The sequence below is a fragment of the Cimex lectularius genome, unplaced genomic scaffold, assembly GCF_000648675.2.
Source record: "Cimex lectularius strain Harlan isolate CLEC.00 unplaced genomic scaffold, Clec_2.1 scaffold88, whole genome shotgun sequence".
In the NCBI taxonomy this organism is placed as follows: domain Eukaryota; kingdom Metazoa; phylum Arthropoda; class Insecta; order Hemiptera; family Cimicidae; genus Cimex; species Cimex lectularius.
In genome coordinates this window covers 1,243,616-1,259,664 of record NW_019392660.1, presented here as the reverse complement: position 1 = coordinate 1,259,664, position 16,049 = coordinate 1,243,616, and the positions used below count along the sequence as shown (strand labels likewise).

At 31.6% G+C, this 16,049-nt stretch overlaps 1 protein-coding gene across 5 annotated transcripts in view; it reads left to right on the top strand.

The window, feature by feature from the left end:
- The window catches only part of LOC106668013 (1-phosphatidylinositol 4,5-bisphosphate phosphodiesterase classes I and II), a 30,310-nt gene extending 15,510 nt beyond the window's left edge, over positions 1-14,800 (top strand). For 3 of the 5 annotated variants that reach the window (XM_024224858.1, XM_014396374.2, XM_024224859.1), the window contains 18 exons: positions 3,339-3,439; positions 3,499-3,812; positions 3,869-4,188; positions 4,257-4,491; positions 4,555-4,722; positions 4,795-5,004; positions 5,089-5,182; positions 5,589-5,814; positions 5,875-5,975; positions 7,715-7,946; positions 8,000-8,228; positions 8,293-8,408; positions 8,475-8,569; positions 9,498-9,669; positions 9,736-9,908; positions 11,913-12,057; positions 12,120-12,263; positions 12,377-14,800. In XM_024224858.1, the coding sequence (XP_024080626.1) occupies positions 3,339-3,439; positions 3,499-3,812; positions 3,869-4,188; positions 4,257-4,491; positions 4,555-4,722; positions 4,795-5,004; positions 5,089-5,182; positions 5,589-5,814; positions 5,875-5,975; positions 7,715-7,946; positions 8,000-8,228; positions 8,293-8,408; positions 8,475-8,569; positions 9,498-9,669; positions 9,736-9,908; positions 11,913-12,057; positions 12,120-12,209 (3,021 nt within the window). In that variant the 3' untranslated portion in view covers positions 12,210-12,263; positions 12,377-14,800. Of the gene's footprint in view, positions 1-3,338; positions 3,440-3,498; positions 3,813-3,868; positions 4,189-4,256; positions 4,492-4,554; positions 4,723-4,794; positions 5,005-5,088; positions 5,183-5,588; positions 5,815-5,874; positions 5,976-7,714; positions 7,947-7,999; positions 8,229-8,292; positions 8,409-8,474; positions 8,570-9,497; positions 9,670-9,735; positions 9,909-11,912; positions 12,058-12,119; positions 12,264-12,361 lie in introns of all 5 variants that reach the window. The other 2 variants (XM_014396375.2, XM_014396376.2) reach the window with 2 other exon arrangements.
- Positions 14,801-16,049: the final 1,249 nt, after the last annotated feature.

Sequence of the window (16,049 nt, the reverse complement as noted above, 5' to 3'; positions counted from 1 at the left end):
CATTTCCACAAAATATTTTCTGCCAAAGGCTTTTTTCTAGTCTATTTTCAACAATCAATCGATACGATTGTAGTAACAGGCTGTGGATGTTTTAGCTAAATAAGCATTTACACATTAGGTACCTTTTAGTCATAAGGTAACTAAGCGCCGTTATCAACTCCGTGTGGCCTTAGTCTTAACTCCACAGGGTGGTCTAGGCCACAGGTCTCTCAAATACATATATTTCTAAATTAATAGGACTATTTTGGATTAAAAAAAAAAATATAATGATGTACCTGCATATGAACATGATTGCGGGCTATAAATACGTATGCAGATTTAATAATAACTAATAATTCAACCAACAACTGTAGTTTACAAACTGGTAGGAAACGTTTTCAACAGAACATTATCAAAGTCAATCTTCACGAATTTGAAGAACTCAGGGTTTTTGGGTAGGTCTGCCAATTTCGGCAGCCAACGCACTCCCCTCGCGACGATATCCTTGAAAGTCACGTCGCTGCGGCTCAAAATTTGGGCAAGATATATGATAGTTTGGGAGACAGTGGCATGTATTGTCCTCAATTAAATTGTACTGCTTCAAGTAAGCCTTATTTTTCCCATGGCCACTGGGAACTTGCGATATCTTCCAGTTAGTTTGGAATTAGTGCTTTCAGGCGAGACGAGATGGTTGGAAAAAACCTTTTGTGTGGGATACATTGATGGATGTGAATCATATTTCTTCCCACTTTTCTTTCATTTCCCGGGAGCCGCCTGGATGTAAGGTGTGGGAACATGGTGTGGAATGACATTTGCAAAGTTTCGTCTAGAGCAGCCCTGATGATTGATTCCCTCGATGGCCAATATGTGCTTTAATCCACACTGTGTTCCTTGCTGGCTGTGAAACCAGGAATCTGATGCCTTCATTGGTCCTCACGTTGTTTCTTATGTTTTTTATTGCCCATATTACTGCGTTGCATTAGGACTGACCGATGTGCTTTAGGCAGAGAAGGGGGGTACAATAGCTCTTAAAAGGCGCAGTATACCATACCCTGAAAAATTACATCTACGTGCCTGGTACGTTACACAATTACAACCAGTCGATTGCTAGAATCTCAACCTGGTTGTTTGAGCACATTCAAGAAAACATTTAAGAATGTAAATATATTTAGTGTCCATGGTTGTTGATGAATTAGCATAATTATTTTAATTATTAATAATTATTCTTGGGGATTAACGTTCATTTAACCGTTAGGTGTTGTGGACAAGGGGTCAAACCTCTTCACAATACATTTTTCATACCATTGTAATTTAAAAAACCATGGGCACTGCTGGCCGCCAGAACAGCTAGTGGGTAAATACATTTCAGATGCCCTAACCACTCAGCCACTGTGGTCCCCTTATATTACCTTATAATAACCAACTCTACATCTTTCCATCTTGCACTAAATATTTATAAATAAGCAACAACAAAAACAAATATATATTCTGAAAATTGCTCTGTACGTAAACAATGTAAATCTACAACTGAGTCCACTTGGCAGACAAGAGGCTAAAAATCAGAAAGACAGTAGGGTTGATGGAGTTGGTAGAGGGTTTGGAAGGGCCAGGTTGGTGGTAGATGAAGGTAGGACATTCCCGATGAAACATAGATATTGTGGCTAAATGTTTTTTTTTCTCACTTTCACAAAAGTTTAAGAGAGAAGCGAAATTGTGAATAGAAAGGGGAGAAAATAAGGTACAAAACCACGAGGATGAGATAACTTGTCACTGGGTCCTGGGGAAGGTGTCACTAATAGCAAGACGATTAAAAATGATTGGGTGGTGGGTCAATTGTTAAGGCACACACTAAGCAAATCTTGGCCAACGAAAGACAACAAATATATTAGGCTGAACATCGTCCATGCTTGGCTCATCCTCATCAGACCCCAAGGGATTTGGCCATGTGGAATCACAGTCAATGTCAATCCTTTTGATGTTACCACCAGAAGTCTTTGAAGTTTTTTAATTTTTTAAATAAAACAGTTTTATCAAAAATTCAAAACATAATTTGTTTTTCTCAAGAAGGTACTTAAGTCTTTGTTAAATCTTACTGTTAAATATTATATAAACAATACATATTTCTTAAAACATTTCTCTTTTCATCATATAAGAGTTGTAGCAACAACAGTCAATGACCGAGTACTTCTTAAGAGAAAGATCGAGTCAATAAGCACTGAACTAGCGAACTAGAAATGTTTTTAGTACCTGGTAATAAGCCAGAAGGCTGCCGTGCTTGGAGAACATAAAACCCCCATTTCCTAGTATACATCATAATCATAATAGTACACAAGCAAATTTCAACCAACAAAAGACAACCAACTACTTCATTGGCCCTGATTTGCGTAGTGTGCACGGGAGGCGAATCAGAGCCAACGAAGCGGTTGGCCTTGTTGGCCAACAAATTTAAAAATGTTTAAAACTGTCCACTTAACAAAATTACATTGTTTTTATTAATAATACAAGGCGAAATGCGATTTCAATTTGATTGTAAATTAAGTAAGAAAACGGTAGTGCCTTCCCTGATTATTGGGTCCACTTTGTAAACGCAAGATATTCCAAATATTAATCGAACAGCCCGTTTTAAATTAACATTGAATGCACAAAACGAGAGGGTTTACAGATTTAAAAACTAAAAGATTGTCTAAATCATAATTCATAAGTTTTTTTAAAGATATTCCATTAAATAAAAGTGTTTTCCATTTAGAGAAACTACTTAATTTAATCAATGATGATTTATTTGCTCGCTTGCCTTTTTGATTTAAGAAAAGGTAAATTTGGTTAAACTTTATTTGAAAATAAATCAAAATTCACATTTTGTGGATTTTATAGACATTAAAAAGAATATAACATAATACAATTATGTTGCACATAAAATAGCTCGAATAATTTTTTAATCTAAATCACTTTTTTTTATTTAATCACAAAAAAGCCTGTACTTTGTTCTTTAAATTTAATTGTTAAATAATTAGAATCATGATCCAATCCATGTATATTTGTTCAATACGTACTGTTATATTTTCCCCTAGTAATAGCACATTCTAGTCAGTGTGGGAGAGTGTGTGTCTGTGTTTTATCAGAGACATAAAAGCTGTAAAATTAAAATAAAAAATAGAAAAAATAGTTTATGAATTGTATTTCAAAGATTAAAGGATAGAGAGAGAGAGAGAGATAAAGATAATTATGAGATCTTGTGGAATTAAATAATAATAATGATAATAAATGAATAAAATGATGGAATCAAAAGTGTCTTAGATAAAGTCTAAAATTAAAATTTTAAAAATTCCTTTTTTTTCTTTAAAATTTTGTTTTATTAATAGGATGAGGTGATATCACCGGAAAAGTTTTCATTTGAGGAGTTTTTCAATTTCTACAAACACTTGACCCAGAGGACTGAAGCAGAGAAAATATTTGAAGAATTGTAAGAATTTAAAAAAATATATATATTAAATAAAACATAATTTAAAATTTTTGTTTTAGGTGTGGGTCGAAGAAGAAGTTAATGTCTGCATCTCAGTTGGTAGAATTTTTGAATTTAACTCAGAGAGATCCAAGGTTGAATGAAATATTACATCCGTATGCGAATGTAGCAAGGGCAAAAGACATAATCGCCCAATATGAAATAAACAAAAACAATGTCAATAAGGGTCAATTGAGTTTTGAAGGTTTTCTGAGGTACATGATGAGTGAAGACAATCCTATAGTTGCTCCTTCTAAAGTTGAACTTTGTGATGATATGGATCAACCTCTCGCACATTATTTTATCAATTCTTCGCATAATACCTATTTGACTGGTACGTTTTAATACTTTTAAAACTGTTGTTATTAAAATAACGCGTAAAAATTGCAGGTCATCAGTTAACGGGGAAGTCGTCGGTTGAAATTTATCGCCAGTGTCTTTTGGCTGGTTGTCGTTGTGTCGAACTAGATTTTTGGAATGGTGGGAGGACGGAAGAGCCTGTCATTGTTCACGGATATACATTTGTACCTGAAATCCCAGCTAAAGACGTGATCGAAGCAATAGCGGAGTCTGCGTTCAAGACATCCGATTATCCAGTCATACTTTCTTTTGAGAACCACTGCAACCCGAGGCAACAAGCGAAAATAGCGCAGTACTGCAGGGACATTTTCGGTGATATGCTTTTAGATTCACCTTTAGATTCTCACAAGGTAATAAACTTCTATTATTATTTACTGATTTTAATCCGATTTTGATCAAATATTTTAAAACTTATTAGCTTGAGGCGGGAGTTCCACTTCCTCCGCCTTCTTTGCTGAAGCGTAAGATAATCATTAAAAATAAGAAAAAGCACCATCACAACAAAGTATTAGAAAGGGGGACAACCGGAGAAATTGAAGTAGTTGCGACGGGAAATGGCGATGTCCCTCATGCAGCTCCTGTCAGGCAGAGCAGTAAAGAAAGCGCAGATGAAAAACCTGAAGAAAAAAACGATGAAGCCACTGATGAAAATGGTAAAACTTTTATACACTAAATTATATTATTCAAGATATTTGGTTGCATTATTCTATTTTTAGTTCCAGCTGAGGATGATTTAGAAAGCTCAAGTGGGGATGAGGATGAAAAACCATTGGAGAAAGATGATAAAGTGGCCTCTGCCAAGGAAACTGAAGCGGGAGCTGAAATTTCTGCCCTTGTTAATTACGTTCAACCTGTTCATTTTGTTTCATTTGAAATAACAGAAAGTATATAGTCCTCTTCTATCCTTAATTATTTTTCAATAAAATATATTTATTTAATTTTAATTTTTTTAAAAGAAAAAAATAGGTTTTATGAAATGAGTTCTTTTGATGAAAAACAAGCTACAATGCTTTTAAAAGAAAGCCCGATAGAATTTGTAAAATACAACAAACAACAACTAAGCCGAGTTTATCCGGCTGGGACAAGGTTCGATTCTTCAAATTTCATGCCTCAAGTATTTTGGAATGCTGGTTGTCAACTGGTCGCTCTAAATTATCAAACTCTCGGTCAGTGATTTGATTAATTCAAAATATATTTAAAATTTGTCAATTGAATTCTATTTTTTTTTTTTTTTAATAATTTATTTGTAGATCTTGCAATGCAATTAAATTTGGGTATTTTTGAATACAACCAAAGATGTGGATACCTCTTGAAACCTGAATTTATGAGACGTCAAGATCGTAGGCAAGTGCTTGAATTTTTTATTTTTTTAAAAGGATATTTACATTACGAGGTTATAGAAAACCTCGGGGTGTCGGTATTAAAAAAAAAGTTTGTAAGTTTGTTGGATTCAAATGCAGGTCTGCTGCGGTGATGAGCATCTATCAACGCTTTAACCATTGCAATGGGGTATCAGTGGCTTCATTGGTTTAAATGGTTTAGGCGTTGACAAGGTGCTCATCACTGTAGGTGAAGATCCCAGGTTCGAATCCAGTAGCCCTGCATTCGAACATGACATATTTACAATTTTTTTTTTCTTTTTCAAAAACACCAGCACCTCAAGGGTTCACCTTGCTACCCTGATACCCTTAATCATTCATAAAAACTATGTTAATGATAAAAAAATGTTACAATTTATTCATATTCTAAGGTTTGATCCATTTGCTGAATCAACCGTTGACGGAATTATTGCCGGCACCGTCTCAATCAATGTCATATCCGGCCAGTTTTTAACGGATAAAAGATGCGGAACGTACGTAGAGGTCGATATGTACGGGCTTCCGGCTGACACGGTCAGGAAAAAGTTCAGGACCAAAATTGTTCCAAATAACGGGATTAATCCCGTGTACGATGAGGAACCTTTTGTCTTCAAGAAGGTACGTTTGGTAAAACCTAAGTTTAACGAATAAATCAACTATTTAAAAAAAAATTTATAGGTGGTGCTTCCAGAATTGGCTTGCATTAGAATAACAGCTTATGAGGAAGGAGGAAAATTCATTGGACACAGAGTTCTCCCTGTTATAGGACTTTGTCCTGGGTAAATATTAAAATATTACTATTTTAATTTTTAATATATGACCAGGTATAACAAAAACGGAGGAATGATTAAATTTTTTACCATCTTTCATTTTGGCTTAAAAATACGTACACAATTAATTAAGGCTTTTAGTTGAGATAAAAAAGTGAATGGCACGAGCGGGATTCGAACCCACGATCTTCGGCTAGATACGCCGCTGCTCTACCACTTGAGCTCGATCCACTCGGACATCAACTTCCTACCTCAACCCCACCTTTTGAGTTTTCCCTCTCCTTTTTGCCATTTTTTTTATATCTCAACTAAAAACCTTAATTAATTGTAATGTATTAATTGGTCAAGCAGACCACGAAATTAGTGAATTTAATGAATACCTACACAATTTAATTTTTATATTCTGGCATTAGCAAAAATAAGATGGGTACGTGCTAATACAATAATTCTAATGCAACTAGATTAGGTTTTTTAATATATAAAATGAACTTGAATATTTTCAGTATCTAAAACATTTTTGATTAAAAATAATCATGCATTTTTTTTTTTTTTTTTTTCAATTTTGGTAATTTAACATGTTGAACGCAGAAGCCTGAGGCACTGATAAACCTCTGGATAGCATTTTTATTTTATTTTTATATATTTATTATTTTTTATTTGATATATATGTTTTTTTTTTTTCTTAAATGACCTTAATAATAATGTGTGTGTGTATTTAAGCAAAAGGTCTGGTGAATATGAATATAATTAATTTTAGTATCCTAAGTCCTTAGGTTTCCACAGGTTTGGCAACATATGGCCGGCCTCGTGTTACCATGAAGAAAAATTGGCCCCTTACGGTTTAATAATGCTGGACAAAGACGTTGCAGTTTCCCGTGCATATTTCTCTGCTGTGATAGTTTCACCATAATTCAGGAAATTATAATTACACTGTCAAACAGTCACCATAACATTTTTTGGGTACATGTTTGGTTTCGGGTTTTCGGTTTGGAGCGCACTTCGCCCAAGTTTAATTCGTACAATTTCCATAGATTTTCATAAAAATTTGATGAAAATCTAGCTTGGACAGATTTAATTTTGCAGGCCCTCACTCTTATAAAATTCAATATAAACTACAATGTTTGCATAAAAGATAACAGTTTTATTTATTATAATTCATAAATTAGATTTGAGGATTTAGCTTTGTTTACATTACATGACAAGCAACTGCAAAAATAAAACAAATTTTCAAAACATGAATCAATTTTGTACCAAACCAAAAAATTTCTTCTTGTCTACGTCATCAGACTTTTACAAAAATGGGCTATTTCTGCTACCAGAATGTTAGCACTTTGTTATAGAAAATGAAGGAAATTATGTTTTGGATTAAAAAAAATTACATTTATGTTTGGAAAGGTTGATTTTTTTATTGAAAGAAAAAAAAATCAGCACACAAGCTTCTGGTTTGAATGTTTGATTAAATACTGCATTAATTTTTTTGTTTTTCCTAGATATTGGGTTTGTTTAAGGAACGTATTAGTCAGATTATGTTGAAGGTTTATGTTAGAATAGATTGGATGGATTACCCTTTAAATAATGCCTTATGATATATACTAAAAATTAATAACCAGCAAAATAACAAAAAATGTGGTCTAAATAAAATAAGTCACTTGATGAAAGAATGTAAGAAATACTAAATAACAGAAAAATTAATACTCCACCATCTAGAGTATTATATTATAAAGTTTATAATAACTAATTAATTTTAGTTATCGCCATGTAACGTTGAGAACAGAATGTGGACAACCTTTACAACTCGCGACTCTCTTCCTCCATGTCGTGGTCAAAGATTACGTACCAGAAGGCTTCTCAGACTTTGCCGAAGCTCTTGCCAATCCGATTAAATACCAGAGCGAGCTAGACAAGAGGGCCCAACAGCTTGCTGTACTCACAGACTTAGAAGAATCTCAGGATGTTTGGCCCAGTACAGAACAGGAGGAGGTAAAAATTGATTTTACCCAGATTTTAGAGTTTATTCCATGATTGATACACAGGGGGGAAATCAGAGTGATGAAGGTGGCCCTCCACCGGCTCCGAGGCTCAAACGAATAGGATCAATGTGCCCTGAAATGTCAGGAGGAGCTACCGGGCACAATCCTGCTCACCGAGCATCCATCGCGGTAGCACCACTCCCAACTACAATGGAAGAGCCTCAACCTGTAACTTCGCCAGAAGTAATACACGTCAGCCCACCAAGAGTCACCACCCAAACAACCACTAATTGTAAATTACATATATATTTCTATTTATATTTTTTTAAATGTAAAATAATTAATTTTTTATTTAGTTCTTGAAGATATGATCGCTGATCCTGTAGAGTCTTTCTTGGAAAGCAAATCTGTTAAAGAAAAACGACTCGAATTAGAGAAAAAACTTGAAGCGTTGCGGAAAAAACAAGACAAGGTGATTTTTTTAACCCAAATTTACTTTAATTTGGCAGAAATACTAAAAAAATTATTCTTTATTCAGGAAAGGATGCGCTTGGCTTCGGCGGATTCAGATAAGCCCAGGACTAAGTTTTATATGAGCAATAAATTGGTGAAACGGCTCTCTAGCAAAAACATGTGAGCTCCAGTTCAGTTCATAGAAAAGGGCTAGGTTCACATAAACACTTGCTTGTTTGTTCAAGCATTCACAAATGCAATATTTTAAGCATGTTAAAAACATCAAATGTATAATAATCGTGTGAACCAGCCTTTCAAAGAGGTTGAGTAGAAAAATGAAAATCAAACATGAAGGATTATTTTGTTAGTTTTATTTTTTATACATTTTTTGTAAATAATTTGCTTTTTTGTACAGTCATGCTTGATCTTTCTAATAATTCTTTACACAATTCTTTACTTTATATTTCTTTTGAACAACTGTAAGAATGCTGGTTTTTCTCTTTTTTTTGGGGGGGGAGAGGAGAATTTTTTAAATTGTAGTATATTAATAAAAAAATTATATACTTGTAAATAACATATAATGCTTACAAGGAGTATTTTGTTTGTCTTATCTAAAAATATATGCTGCACGTCTTGTTTCTATCTTAATTTTTACTTATTCACATTAGCTAATTTGTTTATATTTACATCACGCCTATTTCATGGATGTCCTTTTGGTAGGTATTACGTTTTTGGTTTGTTTTTTAATCTCTTTTTTCCACTTTTTGACAGCATGTTGTCGAAATTGTTGCTTTGTGTAAAATTCAATTTTTCGCAAAATATTTTTTTCTTATTTATGAATGTTAATAACTGTTTGGTGTATCAAAAGTAATTAAATTTATTTTCAAGGGTTTGTCTACACATGCAAAATAATAAACCAAAAATTGTTTGAACTGTTTAAAAAGGACTATCATTAAAAAAGTTTAAGGTAGTTTTTATTTAGGAATAAATATCAATTTATTTCAATATTTGTTTAAACTGTAAAATTACAATAACCAATAGGTCCAAAACAAATATCTAGTTTTTATAAATTATGCCTTATTTCTGCTCGTTGAACTGATTTGGTTAGGTATTATTGTTTTAGGGATACTAGCGGTACACCTGAAGGAGACGGTGAGGGTGGCGGTGACGGTGAAGTCGTGAATCGAGGGATACCACGAAGCCATTCGGAAAGGATGCTCGCAATTTTCCGTGATCACATCACTCAAGAGCGAGAGCTTGTTGAAAAGTATCACGAGCAGGTAGACAAGACGCGTTACTGGCTTTAATTTTGAAATTTGTTTTAAACCAGTACAAACCCTATTTAGGTTTTTGCCAATGCACAAAAAGTCATGCAGGCATCACAGTCACAACAGCTGAAAATGCTCCACGTCCTCCTCGAACGAGAAACAAGTGATGTCATGCGAAGGCTGCAGAACTCGAGGAAGCAAGAAGTAAAAGCTCTGGCTAAGCAACACCGAGACAGAGATGAACTCGTCAGGTAATTCAACTTAAATATTAAGGGGGTCAACCAATTTTGGTGTTAAAAAATACTTTTGTAAATTTATTTTATTAAACTAGAATTTTTTCTGAATAGTTTGATGTAAAGGATTTATAATTTTAGGCATGTAAAGTAATGTTTGAACCCATCAAAGATGAATATAGAGATGCCAGAGGGCGTTGGGTGTGCGGAGGGAGAAATTAAAAACTGTCACTCCCTCCCACCGCGAGTGTGTTCACTGCAGAACTAAACGCCATATCCCTCACACAGAATATCATAAAAAGTAAATCTCATAAATCTTTTTTATTTTGTACTGACTCGCTCAGTGCAGTCCAGAATATCAAGAGAATAGCCTCAGTAGGACCCAGTAGTAATAAAATAAAAAATAAATAAATAAAAGAACAGTTAAAAAGATTGGGACAATGGAGGAAGGTCCAAATTAGCTGGGAATGAAAAAGCAGACAGGTGGCCAAAGAGGCCCCACTACGCTTCCCATTTTACTTTTTTTTTAAATAATTTTGATCAAGAAATTTTTTTAAAAATTAAAGTTGTTTTCCTGCATCATTTGGTGTAAAGGATTTGTAATTTTGAACACCAGTAGTGTGAATTTTTTTATTTTGACCAAAAATTGAATTTTTTAAATTAATTTAAAAAAAGTTAAATTTGATGTTATTCTGCATTGTTTGATGTAAAAGATTTGCTATTTTGTGCAACAGAAGTGCTATTTTTTTTTTTAATTTTGACCAGAAATTTTGTTTAAAAAAAATTAAATTAGATGTTATTCTGCTTCATTTATGTAAAAGATTTGCAATTGTGTGCACTAGAAGTGCTTTTTTTAATTTTTACATAAAATTTAATTTTAAAAATTAAATTAGATGTTATCCTGCATCGTTTGATGTAAAAGATGGGCAATTTTGTGCACCTGAAGTGCTATTTTTTAATTTTGATCAAAAAATTTATTAATTTAAATGAAATTAGATGTTATCCTGCATCGTTTGATGTAAAAGATTGGCATTTTTGGCATCAGAAGTGCTATTTTTTTTTTTTTTTTTTAAATTAAATTAGATGTTATTTCATAAAATCAATGTTATGATTTGATGCCAAATATTTGCAATTTTGACCACCAGAAATGCCAATTTGTTTTTAAATTTTGATGGAAATTTTATTTTGTTCACTAAATCTTTTAAATTGAATTGTTTGATGTTTTTGTGCATAGTTTGGTGTAAAAGATTTACAATTTTGAGCATCGAAAGTAAGAGCTCAATTTATAAATTAAAAGGTCTACACGATCAGAATGGTATCTATGAGTGGATAAATCCCATCGTATTGTGGAATCTGCCATCAGCATATCGACTGAGTGGCACCAACAAAATGAAACATGACAAAAAGCGAGGTCAAAAATTTGAAAATCAAACGTAAACTTAAAAAAACAAACCTCTGGTGAAAGCTACTTTTTACTTTCATGTTCCTCTTTGTTGGTTTCTGTACAATATTTTGAACTGATTAATTTTTTAAATTTGACATGACAAAAAAAGAAAAGAAAAAGGCTTTAGCGAGTACTTTGGTTAGATATAAAATTCAGACCCTGAGAGAGAAAAAAATTGAATGATGATATTTAGCAGCAGTTTTTTTACAAAATAATAATAAAAAAGGTAATGTAAAAAAAAAAAAAATACAAAAAATGCTTTGAAACATCAAATTAAATCAAATCTGCTTATTTGAATACTATTTGAAACAAAATAATGCCAAGTAAATAATTTGTAATAAATTCAGGCAATTGTTTTGAAATGCATTTTCAGACAGATTATTAATGCCGAATAATTTTTAAAATAACTATTTGCATTAATACTTATATCAAAATGACGACAAAAAAAGCTGTCATTAGTTGAATTAGTAGAGTACTACTTACAAAGATAGTAAAGCAAGAATGGAAGGATTAGGAAAAGTAATCTGAAAAATGATTGACCATCGGTAGAACTAATTAATTAAATTTTATGTACAAAGGATGAAGAGAGAAGTCGCTAGTGCCATGGTAGAAAAAGGCGTACACGAAAGGGTAAGGCTGACACAGATATATGAGAAAAAACGAGAAGAATTGGAAAGGCAGCACAATGAAGTTAAGAATCAGCTAACTAACGAGAAGGCCAAAGTAATGTTATTATATTTTTAAAAAAACAATTGAAATTTTACAAAAACATGGAATATTTTCAGGCCAAAAATGCTTTAATTAAAGAACTTGAAAAGAAAAGTCAGCGAATAGAGCAAGAAATTGAATTAGAACCACGATCGAGCGAACGCTGATGTGAGCTTTGTTATTCCAAAGGAATTTCCATGCTAGTCATTTCTCCAAATGAGGTGAGTGAAATTTGAAATTGTGACGTGATATCAATTTTAGATTTTTTTTTTCCCCAGAGGAAAAAGCTTTTAGTAAATAAAAATAATATTGAGAATAGTATCGATTGTTTCAGCTGCTGAAGTTTATTAAAGGGAAATGCTCTATTAACATCCCAAAAATAAAGGCATTCGCAAATTCTCTTAGGGGTTAAGTGTCTTTTAAGAGAAGATATTTAGGAAACAAGGTAGTCTACACTAGGGCTTTAGGCCTTAAAAAAAATCTTCGTGTTTTGTCAAATAGATGCCCCACCTGTCGGTAGGTCTTTCCGTGCCTCAATAAAATACAGCATTCTGTGAAAATCGTACCCAAAAGACGATATATTTTGATTTCCCGTTGAGAATAAGTTTTTTTTTCTCATTGTCTACTTTCCTGTGGTAAAATTTTGTTGTCGTAACTTATTGAACTTAAAAAAAAAGTATTTATTTACGAGGGTTTTCTCGCTTGTGTAAATATGCTCTATTGCCTTTGTCAAACTTTTTTTGTGATAAAAATTATAAAAGCAATGGAGTTTTAAAATCTAAGGTTGTAATTTTTTTAAATAAAGTTCAATAAGTTGTGTCAATTTTTTTTAGATTATTTTAATTTAAGTCGCAGGATTAAATAATGTGATCCCTTTATTAATCTTTTGTGATATAGGTCTTATATAAAAGTATATATTATATGAATCATAATTCTAAAAGAGAATATATGTTAATGAATCTAGTCTGGTTACGATCTTGGATAGAGAATATTGTTGTTTTTGTAGTTTCTTATTGTTAATGAAAAGCTCTTGCTTTTTAAACAGGGTCGATTCATACTTTAAACCATTGCAAGGTCTATCGATGTCAATTTGAATCTATTGACCAATTATCCGTTTTGATGATTTCACAATATACTTGGAAGATATTTTCATCGCGTTTCTTTTTAGTGTAACGCTTAGAGATTAATTTATCCGACCATCAGTGGTAAAAAGTCTGAATCGGACTTAAAAATGTTGTGTACATTAATGGCTGTTGCGAGTCATGTGGTAGTAGTTAGTAAATGAGAAAAAAGTTTTCTTTTATGTGTATTATAATAAAATTATATAATAAAAAAAAATTAAATATAATTTTATCAGAAAACAATGTGACAATCAGTTTTCGTAGATATATTGCACAGGCTGTGGATATAAATGCGATTGATAATGAAGTTTAATAATTCATTTTCAACATTTTACGTAATGACATATTACTTTTATGTTAATGTTGTTGCAAGGAGGAGTGAATCTCGTTTTAAACCGTATTTGCCTGCAAAAAAATGATCTGACTTGCAAGTTGTATCCCCATTTTAGAATTTTAAATTTTGCATTAAATAATTATAAATTAATATATAATATAAGAGTCACTCATTTTTCTGTAACAATATTTCAACTTAATGTTATTAAAGGTTAGTGAATAAAAACAAGTGATGTTTTATTTAGTTTACCATAGTTAAATGGTTGTTGATTATTTATATAAAATTGTTACTCAGGTTGTTATATGATGACTATCTTCCATAGCCTTTAAGATAATTGTAAAATCTAGATTTAGAATAAGAATGACATGGAATGTATAACACCATCCAGGGTTTGGTTTTAGACTCGGCGCATTAAAAGCAACTAATGAAACTTAAAAAAAAATCTCACTAATTGTAAGTAAAGTAAATCATCTAGGAAAGGGGTTGGTCCAACAACTCATCGGGTTTTGCAGTCGAGGGGTCAAACCGCTTTATAATACATTTTATCGTAGCTTTTAAGCCAGGATTCAAACCCAGAAACGCTGGCAAATTCAAATCGGGCACCTTAGCTATTCGGCCACTGCCTTAATTTCTTTAACACCAAAAACACTTTTTGTTTTAAATTAGCTAAACACAATTTTTTTCTTTTTCCCCTGCTCTTTGTCACCAACCCCTGGGTGAACCGTTAATTAACTGATCATCACATATGGTACAAATTGATTTAAGCCAAACTTATAAATATTTGCATGTTTCCTTGATATTTTCCAGTTGTTATAAAGTTGGATTAATTGTTGATTATTTTTTACGAAATGTGGTGTCCTTTATAAAAATCAATGTTGAAACAGGCCGAAAAAAAATCCATCCTTTATAAATGACATAAAATAAACGCACTAAGATTCGTTTTATATTTAATATGACGTATTTAAAGACTAAACTATGGTTGTGTTTTATCCTATAATTTTGATTCAAGTCAAATCGCTTGTCGTGTGGGCGTTTTTCAATTTTGACCAAGTCTTTAATTTTATTTTGAGGGTGAAGTTCAATCATTCCGCAAATTATTTATTTGAAAACTCAACCCTGTTTCAATCTTGTTTTTTAAAAATTCTATTTATTGGTTTTTCCAAAATGTTAAAAAAAAGGATAAATTTAAAGCAAAAGGATATGTAAATTTTAAGAAAAGCACTGTAAATAATGTGTATATAACAACTTTTTGATTAATAAACCCTGAGGATGTCGGTTTCATATTTTCATATTTAAATTAGAAATTTGTTAGAAACTGACGTCCTTTATTAAATTTTAACATAATGAAAAACTTTAAGATTCGATAAATTGGTTTTCTATTTAAAAATAAATAAATAAATAAAAATTTAAAAAAATTTAAAAATTAAAAAAACCTTTTTAATACAATTGAAACTTATTGAGTCACATTATCTCAAAAATCTTTATGGCAAATTATCTTCCATAACTGTAAATAATTAATAAATAATTTATTAGTACAGACACACTCTTTGCAAAGTACATTTTCTGTAAAACTTAAAAACTGAAAATAATCGTACAATCAGGGGAAAAAAATGTCTTGTTTATGCGAACTATTCATTAAAATAAATAGATCTATTTCTGAGTAGATCGAAATAGTGCCATATTGAAATGAAATTCTAATACAATTTATTTCTAAAATATTGGCAAATTTTTTTTAAATGTGTGTCCAGTAGTTTTAACGACGAGTAATTCATGAAAATAGCCACGATTAAATTTATTCTAAGGCGAATCAGAATTAAATGAGCATAATATAATTGAAAAAAAGTTTATGAAGTACTATCCATTATGTCTGTTATAATAATAAAAATAAAATACAAATTATTTCAAACCTAGTACAGTTAAAAGTGAATTTACTTAGTGAAATATTTTGTGTGTATTCTAATTGAAGTATTGTGTGTTTATACCGATCTAAAAAAATAAAAAATAAAATAGATTCATATAGGCATGCTTAATTATTTGCAAATAATTAAAAATTTTACTATAGAGCATTATCATGAGAAGTAGATTATTATGTACTTGACGTTATTACATTATTCAAGTACCCAAGTCCACTGATTAACCTGAAATATATATAAGCTAATTGTTTGTTTTTTTATATTAAAAGTGTTTCCAGTTTTGCATAGAACTTAGTATGTAATACCGATCGCGAGTTGTACAATTTTCCGATGTGGACTTAAGTAATGACGCAGATACCCAAAAATGTTATGCGAATATTAGTCTATAGTGGTGTAAATTTATTTGTGATTTTGAAGTTTTGTTTGTTGATAATTGTTATAATGTTTGTTAAACATGTGTAAAAAAAATACAAAAAAAAAAATCATCGGCCTATATTAAATGCATTTTTGACAAACTTATTTAGTAAAATTGTCAAACATTCATTTGTAACGTAAATTCATGAAGACGAGTATACTTAAAATATTCATCTTTGAAAAAATCCTTTGTTTTCTATTATAAAAATACCTTTTATCTTCTAT